The sequence below is a fragment of the Manis pentadactyla genome, chromosome X (genome assembly GCF_030020395.1).
Source record: "Manis pentadactyla isolate mManPen7 chromosome X, mManPen7.hap1, whole genome shotgun sequence".
In the NCBI taxonomy this organism is placed as follows: domain Eukaryota; kingdom Metazoa; phylum Chordata; class Mammalia; order Pholidota; family Manidae; genus Manis; species Manis pentadactyla.
The window spans coordinates 14,588,955-14,603,999 of NC_080038.1; the positions used below are offsets into that span (position 1 = coordinate 14,588,955).

The 15,045-nt window shown below is 41.5% G+C and overlaps 1 protein-coding gene across 7 annotated transcripts in view; it reads right to left on the reverse strand.

The window, feature by feature from the left end:
* The window catches only part of SH3KBP1 (SH3 domain containing kinase binding protein 1), a 315,550-nt gene that overhangs the window by 131,151 nt on the left and 169,354 nt on the right, over positions 1-15,045 (reverse strand). For 5 of the 7 annotated variants that reach the window (XM_036912856.2, XM_036912855.2, XM_036912853.2 and 2 more), the window contains 2 exons: positions 4,268-4,397; positions 3,653-3,712 (listed from right to left, as the gene is read on the reverse strand). In XM_036912856.2, the coding sequence (XP_036768751.2) occupies positions 3,653-3,712; positions 4,268-4,397 (190 nt within the window). The remainder of the gene's footprint in view (positions 1-3,652; positions 3,713-4,267; positions 4,398-15,045) is intronic. The other 2 variants (XM_036912854.2, XM_036912857.2) reach the window with 1 other exon arrangement.

A 15,045-nucleotide genomic window follows, 5' to 3' on the forward strand; every position in this document is an offset into this window, starting at 1 on the left:
GAGCCCATTTCATTCTTTTAAGAAAAGTAGACATGGAGGAGGAATCCATAGATTCAGAGAAACTTGAAACGTATCAACAAATCACAATGTATGTACCTCCTTGGGATGCAGATTCAAACTAACAAATTGTATTAAAAATAGAAGACCATGAGGGGAATGTGAACACTGACCGTGTATTTAATCACACTGAGGAACTGCCATTATATTTTTTGGCATGAAACAGTATTTTAAGATACCCTTTGGTTGATACATATTGAAATATTTATGGATGAAATTATATGGTATCTGGGGTTTGCTTCAAAAAAATATGTGGGAGGATTGCATAGCGGTATGATTATTATCAACTGGACACAGGGTGGCAATTGCTAAAACTGGGTGATGAATAACAGGGATTCTTTACATGAGTCTCTCAACTTGTGTATATGTTAGAAATTTTCTATAATAGGAAGTTTATAAAAATCTTTTTGAAAAAGTACCTTTAAGATTTCGTAAGTTCTATGAAAAAAAGATGTTTTCGAATTTAAACATGCAGCAGAAAGTTTCTGCCACTATAGAACAATGAATTTTCTTAGCTGAGATGTTTAAATCAACATATCAACCAATACAATTACTCTAACTCTTTCCTTGATAGATTAGATTACCCTGAACAAAGATCTAAAGCTTAGCGATTTTCATAACCAACTGCCACATATAAAAATACAGCAGGGTGAAAAAAAAGCAAGTTCAAGTAATTTGCACCTGTCATTCAAAGATAAAAATGCCTCCTCAGAGTAAGAAAGGATTCATCAAGCATTTACTGAACACCTACCATATGTCAAGCTATCTTGGCACACATCCTTATAAATATAATGCAATGTTTCTTCTAATGCATTCATCCATTGGTTGACAAAATTCAACTGAATAACTATCCTCAAATACTTTCTGAAAGTACAAATGTGAAGAGTACAAATACCAACTAAGGTGTGCATACACAGATAGGTATGTGGGGGGGGGGTAAGGAGATATATAAGGTACACTATCTACTACGTTTTCTTCATATACAAGGACACAAGTTTTATCTGTCTTAAAAAACCTCCCCCTAATGTCTGGTATCATTTAAGAGGATTTGTATACGATGCTACTAGGATCTCTAAAAATTACCAAAATATAACATACATCAAAGAGTTTAACTTACTCTCAGAGCCATGTATTAAGTAATCTCTGTGAAAAGTGACTGTAATTTATGAAGCGTATTAAGCAAGCTGGTCTAACACAAACTTTGGGTAAGTACACTTTAGCTGGTACCAGAGCAAACAGCTAGATGTTTCATGTCTTTCTCAGTTTTATGCTAAAGTAAATATGCATTTGTTATAGTTACCCAAGATGTTATTCCTGGGAGAAACTGGGTGAAGGGTACCTGAGACCTCCTTGTACAGTTTTATTTCCAATTTCCTGTGAATCTGTAATCATTTCAAAATTTTAAAAAAGTCTAAGCAAAGCACATTAAAACTACTAACACTCTTCTCTGAGGGTAGGGAATAAGCAGATTCATTTTAAAAGGTTCCACTTAGACAAATCCTACCAGCATACATCATTTCTGCACATGATCTCATCTACATTTTATACATTTTACCATCAGAGTATAAATGGCTACAAAAATCTTGTCCAAATGCTGAGAGATGCTATTTTGTTCTCTTTCAGGGGATTATTTCAATTTAACAAGCCATCAGGACATTATTATCACACCTGCTTTTCTACGAAACCCTTTGTGACCACCATCATCCCCACATTCCCACGGGACTGGCCTCTCCACCTTTATACCCACTGGGTATAAAGGTGTCCCCAGACACCCAGCTAGTGGAGCATGTGGGGCATGTTCCCAAATTGCTGCTGATTTTTTGTCGATCCCCATGTTTGCAATGTGCGCTGACTAAAGGTGGGGACCCCATCCGATTTGTCTCTGTTTACTTTTGGTGCCTTGTACAATGTCTTAGTAACAGTGAGAGCTCAGTAAAGGTTGAATGAGTGAAGAACAGAAGAAAAAGAAGACAGCAGGAAGGATGGATGGAGGGATATAGACAGACAGATGGAGAGATGGCGCTTCTTCTCTTCAATTGTACACACAGGAAGATTACAAAAGCCGTATCGTTTCTGTGGAAGCATCCATCCTTGTTAGGAGAGTGGGACCTCAAATCCCTCTCAACAAGGGACAGATTCTGTGTTAACTAAACATGGTTGCTGAAAGCACTGGGCTCTCCTAGTCCTGAATGGAAGGCTTTTCCCTGAATGGGTGGTGGTGAGGGCAGTCTCTCCAAGAGAAACAGCCCCTTCCAAGCATGTGAGGGAAGGTTAAGTGATTGGAGAGACCATTCCACTCAGCCTCTTAACCTCTTGCCCCAGGAGCTCCAGCACCATGTGCTTTGAGCTGAGGGGTCAGGCAGGGTCAAATGTCCACATGATTGACTTGCAGAAAGAGGAGACAGTTTATTTCAATAGTTCCAAAACTATAAGAGGCATTGCTTTCTCTAACCCTCCAGCTCTGAACAAATATAGCTAACATGGCAGGATACCAAGAGATGGAGGTTTTCCCAAAGAGGTTGTCTAATACCTCTCTGGAACTCCTTTTCTGCATCAGTGCAGGGACCCCAAAGCCATTTCCAAATGCAGGCACAATACTTCAGTGGGCACAGTACCAATCAGCGTACAAGCAGCCTCAGTGTACTAACTTGTCATGTCCCAAGAGTTTATCATGATTAACAATGAGAACAACCATTTATGGAGGGTTTTCTGTGGGTGAGGTGGTTTAGATACATTATTACTGTTGGAATTCAAAATGTACTTCCCCCCCTGGAAAGAGTGGTATAATGACCCCATTTGGTCCTCCCTCCAAGAAATCCCATTTAAACCACAATATCCCTGAGGTTCAGATTGTTTTATAGCACCCCAGTACACATGTAATACTATTCCAGTGTATAAAAGGAGATACCAGGGTGGCTAGAATTTTAATGTGCAATTTGGGAGCTATAGCAAGTCCCACTGTCATGGGGTCAAGGACACTTCCTGCCCTCCTGGCTGTACTCACTAGCTGGGCCATACTAGCAGTCAACCCCTTTCCCCAAGCCAGGGAAGGCAGAAGGCGCATCAAGATGCTTCATTTGTTCCCAAATCACCTCCCATCCATCCTGCCATAGACCCCAAGATGGAATGGGGTTCAGGGGTTGGGGGTCCCGGGTTTTAGCAGAGGGAAAGGGCAGAGTTGAGGCCAGCAGGCCAACCAGCAGCACTGCTGTTTCTATGTATGATGGGCGGTAAGCGCCAGAGCTGCTAAGACACTAAGCGAAGGAAGTTGCCTGAGCACTTCTCCTAAAATGGCTCTACTTCTAAATTGGGAATCTGTCCAGTCAGGCTACTGGTTAAATGAAAGACACACAACTAACTTGAGCACACCACTCCAGTCAGATTTTGTGAAACAGAAAAGATGTTAAAGAATTACTTTGACAGGACTGAGCCGTCCTCCTCTTGTTATGAAAGCTGGCAACCCCACTAGGACACAGTCCAGCCCCTGAAGACATTCATGCCCATGAACTTGGTTCAAGACCGCACAAGAGATACACAGATGCCCACACAGGAAGTTGGGTTAGCGACTGGGAGAACAAAGCTTCCTGATCCTGACCTTTTGCTCCGTGAGCTGGGAAGGGCAGCAGAGAAGCTGGAGGGAGGAGAGCTTCAGGCCCTGGAGAAAAAAAGACCTGGAGTTCGTTCTCACCATCACAGAAGGACATGCATGCTCCCCCAGGCTGGGGCTGGACTCCCAGCTGTCCTGTCAGACTTTTAAGGGCACCAGCATGCCCTCACCTGAACACGGCACTTCTCGTCACCAGTGGGATGTGTATGTGTGTGTGTGTGCCATTTTTCTCCAAGTTCCTCAAGGGATGCTAAGAAATACTAACAGTCTCATTTGTTCATTTTAAGAATAATTACAGAACTGCAGTGAGTGATACTTCAGAAGTATATGGAGGCACAGCCACATGAATCACCCATGTGGGAATATTACTATGGCATGAAGGCTGACCGTCACCTACCCACAGATGTACAGAGTATGCATCTGTGCACACCTGTGCAATGGTGAACCTGCTAAACCGCTGTGGGCTGATGCAGTGTAACCAAGAAAATACTTGTGTGCTTCTGTTACAGCTGCTTGGCACTGGCTACAGAACAGAGGGGAGGCTGGAGCGTCCCCCACCGGTGCCCCCACCCTCTTCCTGTTTGGTGGTGGGGATTTCCTTACTTGACTTGGAGAGCTGCTCATCCTGGGAAATGCCGAGGTCATCTGACTCCCCTGATAGCTCCTTGATGAAGTTTGAAGGAAACATACCAGTCTTTCCATTGAGAACACCTTCCCACCATCCTTCCTCTACCTGCACAGATGCAAACAGAAGAACAGAGATGCAGGGGTCAGGTTAGACATGGTGCTTCCCAGTTTTCCCTCCCATCTGTGTGCTGCACGGTGCAGAGCCCAACCAGTGAGAGTGGAAGGACCCACAGCTTACAAGTCACCAGGGAACGAGAAAGCAGACCTCATGGAGTCTTGAGATGCAGATGCAGGAAGGGGGGCTTAACCTGGGTGCCAGAAACACAAGTAAAAAAGAATGAACTCTTTATTTTCACTAACCTTGACTTGAAATTTGGCATTTCCTTTGGTTACTAACATAGGCAGCACACCACAGTAACAGCAGAGGGACCTGTGACTTGTCACCAAACCAATCACAGGTATTTTCATATCACATCATAAATGCTGTGGGTATCTCAAGATACTGTTTGCACTCATCGCTACTTTGAAGTGGTGGTAGTTATCACGCGTACTAGGAGATCTTGTTATTTAATGTATTAATAATGGATTATTTATTACTTGCAATAAGAAATTACTAAATCATACTATCTCATACATAAATCACTATATCAAAATTTGCTTTTAAAGTAGCTTGGTAGCTGCTTCAACATAAATGGCTCCCTTTATAGTCTCATGTGTTTTATTTTATGGATTTAAAATCATTACTTAAAAACAGAATGGTTTCCCCAGACTACCCAAACTAACTAGATAGCGTAACAAAAACAGTTAACGAATTTCTGGACTAAGAACTCGATGGAAAGGTAGAAGGACTCCCTGCAGGTTTCTGAAGGGTTCTAGATTACCCTGAGATGAACTGAAATGGGGTAAAGGGAGGTAGTAGGCAGCCAGATGACAGTCATCTGGGTTGGGGAGGGAAGGCTGGATCCGGAGGAGCAGTGAGAATGGGGAGGCAGGTGCAGATTCAAAGGCCCTTTAAGGTCTGAGCTGGTCTTGAGTGACCAATTAGCTGGGCCAAGTGAAAGAAAGGTAAAAATATCATCCCAAGATTTGGGGATGGAGTCACTCACTAACGGAACGGCAGAAGTCAGAATAGCAAGCTGGTTTCTTGGAGGAAAATGACAGGGCATTTTGAGAACAAGCAAATATTAAGTTACCAGTGTGGTGTGGTATAACAGAAAGAGACCTGGAACCTTTGGAAATTTTTTTCTTACCATGTGTATATATTACCTATTCAAATTAACAAATACAATTTAAAAGCTATAACAATTAAAACAAAAACGAAAAAGAGTCCTGGAGTCAAGGTCCAGTTGAAATCCTATCCTGAAACCTAGCAATTGTATGACCTTATTCAAATTTTCTACCAAACTGAACACCACTTTTCCTGTCTGTACAATGGGGGCAATGCACTTATCAGTGTTAGACGATGTATTATGATTCAACTAGGGACTGGGGACACAGAACTGTACAGGATATGTCCCTTCTTTTCCCCCTTATGAGGTCAACAATCTACCAAGGTAGGAAGGGTGCATAGCTTAAAGATGGCAGATGGTTTAAGTGTGACTGAACACGCACAAGACAAGGTAAACAGATGAGAGAATGTCATGACTCAGCATAGACCAAACCTGTAACACAAAGTCAAGCTCCCCAAGTTCTGGGATGCTAAAGAAAGGCTTTCAGCAAAAAGAAATACCAATTATGGTAGGCCTTGAAGAGTAGAAACAAGAGATATGAGTAGGGGGCGGGGATATGTGGGAAACATTCCTGAAAGGGGGAAGGTGACAGAGTGTGGGGAACGGAGGGAGACATTCTGAACTGTGTTTAGAGCATTTGCAAGGGAACTCATGGGATACAGACTTGCAGAGCAGCAATTCCATCTGCATGATCACAGAACCCAGACAAGGGCATCCGGGCCTGACAGTCTCAATGACTATTCAATACCACATTGTGGCATTTAACAGCATTTCAGCTGAAATCATGCCATGTTGCTATGCCAACTCAACTGATAGGTGTTATTCTTTCAAGGAGCTTTTTATAGGGTTAGGATGGTCAGGAAAAACTCACCATGAGCTTAAATATAAATAGCTACAGGATTTGTAGCGTGGGGTCCTTTGTGCCTGTCCTGAATAAGGAACCATCAAATGACCTTTTTTCTCCTGGGAATCACAGGGCGGGAGAGAAAAAACAAGGGCACAGACCACCAATGAGCAGCTGCTGGCCTAATCCCCGACGCTGTGGGACGGATGGGCCAAATGCATTTGACAGTATCTCAAAGGTTCCTCTTCCCAGTAATAAGCGGCTCCAGCCCAAGATCCCTGGGGGAAGTGCTCCTGATGTGTGGGATCAGCAGGCTGCCCACTGCGAAAACGGGTGTTTTCACCTCACCACACCCCCAGGTGCCGGAACCACTGTCACAGCACAGGTTGATCAGAGTGGCTAACAGGGAAACGCAGAAATCTATCAGCCACGCGGTGAGGGGTGGGGGGCAGAAAACAAAACCCTTCCCACCGCCTGGGGGGCATGCCTTCCATTATAGGTGCCATGGTGGGGCTGGTGGGGGTGGTCTGGCCCCAGTGCCAATGAGAGCTGCTCAGCACTATTTCTTCCGATTGGCCTGCTGCTTTGGGAGCGAGATTCAGGCTGGAGATGTGAGAAAAATGATCCTGACTGTCACACTATCCCCTGTCAGTGATATTCTAGAGTTCAAGTTCCTGTATAAAGAGGACACTGAAGCCTAGAGTGATTACTTTCATTCATTCATTCAAAAAGTAAAGCATAGTACTGCACACACTGAATGAATGAATGAGTGAACAGCAGGGAAATCACTGGGGGAAATATTCCACGAGGGTCTATGAAGACGTGATTCCCTCACCAAAGGATTTTTCCTTCCTTTGAGGAGTAAAAGGGACCAAGCGACTTGACTACACTGGCCACCGTTCTCAGTTAGGTACTGCTAGGCCTAGGTCCACGTGCCCCTCTAGTCCACCAACAAGTGAATAAGCCCCATCCTGCACTGCCTGAGGACCTTGGGGCACATTCATTGGTGAACAAAATAAAGACCCCCATCCTTGAGAATCTTCTGCAACTAAAAATGTAACACACATAGCCTGTGCACCCCCTGCTTAGAAATCAAGCTTGCTTATATTTATGTTTCTATATTTAAAAGACAGAAAGTAATGCTTCCCTTTGTAAAACAGTGGGGATTATGGGTATTACCAAGGGCTTACAATTTCTGACCCAAATAGAGTAATGAAAGAGGGCAGACACCCACCTTCTCCCCTGCACACACACACACGCATCAACAGTCTTCTGCAGGCCTTGGCTCTAGGCTGAGAACAAACCCCACCCCCTGCCCGTGTCCCTCTGTGACCGACCAGCCAGCTCTGAAGCCCATGACTGTGTCCCAAGAGAAAACCCTACCTTCAGCCCAGAGCTGGGAGCAGGTTGGCCTATGCCTGGTAGTGTTTGAGAAACAAAGACACAGTAAAAACGCTTGAAACAGTCTGTTTCTATGTGCCCTGCAATTCCTATGTCTTCACATTCTGCAGCACTGAAGTGGGCTCAGGGCCCAAGGAGGTAGTTTCTAGTTCTCAGCCCTGCTGGAAGTTGGGGAGGCAGCTGGGTAAATTTCAATACCTCCATTTCCGCCCAATGAACATTTGTAGGGCACTAATGGGAGTGCCTGTGACGGCAGAGATGACCATGCTTTCTGGGCTACCTCGCTATTCCAAATGGTTCCTACTCACCAGCCCTGAAGTTTTACCTGTCAACTGCAATGGGCAGGGGAACAACGGGTTTACCAAGTTTAAAGTCTACCTCAAGGTATAAGCATCAAGACAGAAAACTCCACTTAAGGGCTGCGATAGCATTTTAGCTCCAATTAGCCCCTTTTCCCTAAACCCTGTCAGAAGTACACTAGGTGGGGAGGATGAGGGAAGCATGTGGGCGGAAGAGGCACACAGGCAAACGAAGTCAGCTTCATTATTCCAAGAGCTTTTTAACCTTTCTTTCCAGAAAGGAAAATGGACAAGTCAAGCTTTAAGCAAAGGCCCACACCTTAACATTATTAAACTTTTCCTCGGAATTTATTTAGATTTCATAGGTTGTGTTGTTCTAGGAATTTATCCGTTTCTTCTAGGTTGTCCAATTTGATAGTGTACAACTGTTCATAGTCTCTGATGATCCTTTGTATTTCTGTGTTCCCAGTTGTAACCTGTCCTCTTTCATTTCTGATTTTATTTAAGTCTTCTCTCTTTTTCTCTTGGTGAGTCTAAAGATTTGCCTGTTTTTTTTTTAAACAGCTCTTAGTTTCACTTGTTTTTTCTATGGTCTTTTTAATCTCTATCCTCTGACCTTTGTTCTTTCCTTCCTTGTATTAATTTTGTGCTTCATTTGTCCTTTCTTAAATTCCACGAGGACATTATGGTATGGGAAATAAGTCAGACAAATACTGTATGATCTCATTTATAGGTGGAATCTAATAAAAGCAAAAGCAAAACATACAAACAAACTAATGGATACAGAGAACAGATTGGTGGTTGCCAGAGGCAGGGGGTGGGGGTGAGTGAATGGGTGAAAGGGGTCAAAAGGTACAAATTTCCAGTTATCAGTCCTAAGGATGTAATGTGCGGCATGGTGACTACAGCTATTAATACTGTATTGTATATTTGAAAGTTGCTAAGAGAGTAGATCTTAAAAGTTCTCATCACAAGAAAAAAATTCTATAACTATGTATGGTGACTAGACTTATTGTGATCATTTTGCAATATATACAAATATCAAATCATTATGTTGTACACTTAAAACTAATACAATGTTACATGTCAATTATATCTCAAATAAAACCATTTATTCAGAAACAAATGAGAATTTCAATACTGGCACTTTCTCCTATCTATCAGAGATAGGGAAAAGTATTCTGAAAATTTTTAAAACACTAGAGAAATATTAAGATAGTATTTAAGTTTGTAACTGAGGTATAATTCATATAATACACACATCTTAACAGTGCAAGTCAACCAGTTTTCACAAATGCATATGCCTGTGTAACCTACATCTCTATCAATGTACAGAGCATTTCCATCACTCCAGAAAAATTCCTTGTTCCCCTTCCCAGTCAATTCACCTCCAAGCAACTATTAATCTGATTTCTATCACCTATGATTGATTTTGACTATTCTAGAATTTCATGTCAGTGTGCTAAGACATAGTTTTACTTTTGAATATTGCTGGAAAAATACAAATTGTTTCTAGAAAAATCTTTTTCTGTTAGTGGAATTAGTGAAAAAAATATTTTTAAGGGAACCACTTCCTGAAGGCATAAATACCTATGTTATTTTCCATTTTAGTTGCTTTAAATAACCATCCCTGTTGATTCTGGGACATGGAGAGCTGGTTGTGTCAAACATCAACAAGTGTTATCTAGGTCCTAAATGCCTGAGCCAATATTTTCCCCCAATTCCTGCGTAGTTCATTGTCTTATTACCTCTTTGTGGCAGGGTGCAAAAATTCCATACTCAAAGTTGACTTTTATTCCCTCCCTTCATTCTGCTGAGAATAAATCTATTCCACATGAGAGGGACCCTTCAGAAGAGAAATCTGTAGGCTAATTCAAAGTGAAATGATTTAAGAAAACATATACAATTTCTATTTAAGACTTAAACACCCTCTACCCAACAGAACACCAATGCCCATACTTTTCCTTAGTGGAAAGGGTTTCTGATAGGGCGTTGTTAAACCTCCTTCAGCAATGCTTGATCGTCCTGTCCTTCTGAACTGCTACAGGGTAGTCTACAGGTCCCAAACTCCTAAATGACTCTAGGCCAAGGCCTTACTGTCATTCCAAGTTGAAAATATGAGAAAATGGTAAGTCAAGTCAGCAAAGTAACCTTTCTGATGAATCAATCCAGATCCTCAGGTTTTACCCTCTCACTATTCCCAGGTGAGAAAATTATCTATAGGGATGTGTTAATCTTAGAAAACCCACATGCAGGAAACCTCTAACTGGGGTCGTCCTTGAAAAGTTCAGTGTGGGCAGCACTACAGCTTTTATCTCAATTGCACTGGGTCACCTGGGCCAGCTCCCGCTTCCTATGCTCCACACCTGCCCCTGAAGCTTCATAATCACCCCCAGTTTCAGAGTGAGGCAGTACCAACACCCTGCCCTCCTTCCTCCAGGCTAGCCCAGCGCCTTACACAATGCAAGCCTGTGCTTGCTGACTTAATCCAAACACATCTCCCCTTCCACAGGTCAAATTTCTCCTATTCTAGGAATCATCTTCACCCTCACGGGGCATCTTTGTTTATCAATTCCTCTCTCATTTGTCAATGTCATCATTTACCACTCTGAATCTATCGTGGGTTATTAGTTATCTCCTTAGCTGTGGATATCTTACCCTCCCTGACTACACCAAGCATGTTTCAAGGCAGTTTCTATTTAATAAATCTCTAAATCTCTGTAAACACATTTTCTTTTGCAGATGTCAGCATTCATATATTTGATAAATCCCACAGCTATGCAAATCTTCGGTAAATACATTTAAATTTGCAAATATGTTACTTTTACACAGGTTTCACCTGTTTTTTATGCCAATGACACTAATCACCTTTTCTTCTAAATATGTTTCCATGGCCTTAATATGAATGCTCTACTCTCTCTCTGCATTAGAAAATCAGAGATGTCTGCCCCAAAGTTATTTGGAGAAATCACTGTAGAGCAGCTTGAGCTCTTCGGATTGCCAAATTCCAATAAATACATTTTTTATTAATGTTATCTTTTTTTGACAAGAGATACAAATCATTTTAAATTAAAGCGAGGGCTGCCCTAGTGCATAAGATTTTAGATATGCTTTGATCACATATTAATTAATCAACTTTTACATGAACTTGACTTCTCACAGGCAAGCATAAAACAAAAGGCATCGTTCTTCACAGGCAAGTCTTCAAAGTTCTTATACCAAAAATGAAATGAGGATGAACTGCTATTTTGGGTTCCTGGACCCAATTCCAATCTGTGTGTGGTGATAGGTTACCCCACACCAAGCAATTCTCCAGACACCAGCTGGGTGTCCTACAACTCCCTCCATTTTGGCACTATCCACTGGGAGTCAGTGTCAGATCCCATAGGTTAAAGTCCCGCAAGACTGCCCCCCACCCTGACTTCAGACACCAATCATAATTCCAGGTGTCACCTGTACTTCTGACTTAATGGCTATAGATTAGAAGTTCCCATGACCCCCTCTGCGGGTTGATTTATCTGCTAGAGTGGCTCACAAAACTCAGAGGAACATTTTACTTACAGGAGCACCGGTTTATTATAAAATGGTATCACTCAGAGAGATACTTCAGCAAGGCTTGGGAAAAGGTGCAGGGCTTCCATACCCTCTCCAGGCGCACCACTGTCCCCCAGTACCCACATGTTCATCTACCAGGAAGCTCTCCGATCCACGGTCTTTTCAGTCTTTATTGTGGTTTCATTACACAGGCAGATTATTATTGATTATTGGACTGATTATTAACTCACTAGCCACTGGTGAGTGATTCTGCCTTCTGCCCCTCTGCCCTCCCTGGAGGTCAGGGAGATGGGACTGAAAGTTCCAACCCTTTAATCACAGGCTCGGTGCCTTGGGTGACCAGCCCCCATCCTTAGGTGATCTAGGGGCATTCCCAAAGTGACCTTGTTAATATAACAAAAGACACATTTATTTATCACTCTCACGCAAATTCCAGAGGTTTTAGGAGCTCTGTGCCAGAACTGGAGGAAACCAAATGTGTAAATCACAATGCCACCACTGCCCACCTATACCCACAAAGGTTGTCTGATTGAGTTAATGTTTTGAAAAATTTCAACAGTCTATTTAAGTCTAGCTGAGAGAACAAAATCTCCTGCTATGGACACAAGAAGGAAGATGCCTCAGTTTCTTGGACATGCAAGTTACCATCTTTGCAAACTACAAGGCCAGGTTAAGCTTTAAGTCTAAAACTGTAAGACCTCCAGCCAACTGGAGACCACTGAGAAATACCTCAAGAGCTAACCACAAAAAACAAACAAAAGAATCTCTGAACATCCTTTAAATTACCACTGAGAGAGACTGGATGAAACAGAGCTCATCCTACACAAGAGGAAAAGTAGCTCTTTCTCAGGCTCTAGATAACATAGTCAGGAAAACAAAGAGGCTTCAAAGCACTTTCCAAAAATCAAAAGGCCAACAAGCCAGTTTTGAAACTCCAGAGGCCCTCGAATGCCATTTCTCCTTGTAACCTTGTCCATATGCCATCTCTGCTCTTATCAGCACTGCACCTGCATTTATCAGTCCTCTCCACTCTGAACAAAAATGACACAAGTATGTATTTACAATGATTTCTTAAGAAAAAAATCTACCCAGGAATGCAGCCTGCTATTTTTCCTTTCAAAGTGGCAGCCTTGTTCCCTGAGATTTACAATGATGTATCTAATGAGCAGAATTACTGCTCTCCAGCCAGGAGGCAGACGCGTGGTTAAGTGCTTCCTTGAGCAGCTTCACTGTGCCACCCCCACCCATCCAGGGACTGCCCGCCTTCTCCAAACCGTGCCGCACAGGCCCATCCAGGCTGAGCCCTGGAGGCTGGTAGCCAACTCCTGCCAGGTGAGGGTCAAAGCTGTGTCTACCAAACCTGCGTAAGCCTGCTGCTCTTACTGCTAGCCCATGATTTGGCTAAATAGCTCAAAATTATACAAATGCAAAGAGAAAGAGTTAGTGGTGAGAAGGGGTAATAGCAATGATATGGAGGTTTAAAAAAAAAAGGGAAACTGCCGCCAAATTAGGTTCCAAAGGAGACTACTAAAGAGATTAGGGGTGGTGGACTGTAAAACTTTAGGATTATGTACTCGAATTGCTTCACCTATGTTGTTAGAAGTTATCAATCCACTTTAAAGAAACCAATGGGAATCATAGGGGTTGCATTATGGATGCAGAAGATGGAGTTCAAAGCAGCAAACCCACACTTAAGGAAAATGCCTTGGTCTTATGGTCCTATGAGGGTGTGTGGACAAATGGCAAATTAATATACATTTTATATTTTAAGCTAAAATTAAATAAGATATACGTATGTTGTGTTTCAGGATTCTCTACTTGACTCAACTGTTTCAAAAAAAACCAGCCCATGAGTTCAAATTCCCAAGAGGTGTCTTTTTTTTTTTTTTTGGTGTGGAGAGTATGTGCATTTATGTGTGTGTGTGTGTAACTTTGCAATACTGTAGTGTCAATCTATTAATCAATAAGAATTTAACATGTAATATATACACACATATACATTATATTTTTATTGGCTAATAAATTGATTGATTCTATAGTACTGCAAAGCTATCGCTATGGTCTTACCTCAATCTGTCCCTGTGATTTAAGGGTTTTTCTTGGGACTTTTTGTTTGGTTTTAATTTTCAGTGGAATTAGACAATAGTTACCTGTTGGCATCTATACAATATCCATTATAAGAGAAAGGGAAGATTTTATATTATACGATGATCAACCATGGACAATATCTGCAATATTGTAAGTAAATCAGAATAGGAAATTAATTTTTTAAATATGGATTAAAAGCTAACCTTTACATTTTGTTGTATGTAAATATCAATGGCTACATCTTTTTCCTTTTTCCTCCAGGAAACAAGCGCAGACTGAAGCCTAGCACTGAAATGGCAGTGGGTGGACAGGAGACTGGCACCGTGGGGCTGGTGAAGTTCTATGGTGTCTGTGGGGGAAACAGTAACAGCCCTGCGACTACTGTCCCCTCTAGCAGTTCATGCTTGGTTTCCTAGAGCCAGCACACAAGTGAGACTGGGCAATATTTCCTAGAAATTGATTAATAATTGATAGTATTAATTATTTCTTAAAAATTTGATCTGCATTTCTCAAAATATTGTTACAACATGAAAGGAAAAATCATCCTCTACAATAGAACTGTTTTCAATCCTTGTTCCCTTTCAGGTTTCGATCACATGCATGGAGATATATTTTACATGACTGTATCCTAGTGCGTCCAATTTTATGTTCTGATCTGTTCATTTATTTTGCAAAAAAAAATCTGCACATACTTCCATGTATTCATTTACTTATTCAACAAGCATTTACTAAAGTACATATTAGGTTTCAGGCACTATTCTAGGCGCCACAAAAATAAAGATAGATAAAAACCAGATTCCTGCTGTTGAAAAGCTCTCAGATTAGCAGATTATAACAGATAATTACAATACACAGTATTGTAATACACATTTAAAGGTCTCTTTGTTTACCATCTTAATGGCTTCACCATCTTCTAGCTAGATAATATAACTTAATAACTTAATTCACATAACTTCTCTTTCTTATTTTTCATTATCACAAGCACTGCTGCGAATTAACATGCTTCCCTACCCCCCTTTTTTATTGAACCATTTTCTGTGAATAAATTCCTAGGAGCGAGATTACTGGGTCAAAGGGTGTTAATTCAGATTTTTATAACTCTTGACATACCTTGTTAAATAGCTTCTTATTAGAATCATAAAGATATACAAAGTCACCACGTCCTCTAAGATTGCCAACGGTCTTACCACTAAATATTTTCTTAGGATTTTCAAAAGCAGGAACCCATTATTGTCTTCATTTGTATTTATTTAATTAATAGCAAGGTGGAACACCTTCTCATGGTTAAGATTTTCTTTCCCCTTGTGGGGTTTGTGTTTATGGCAGATTTGTCTATTA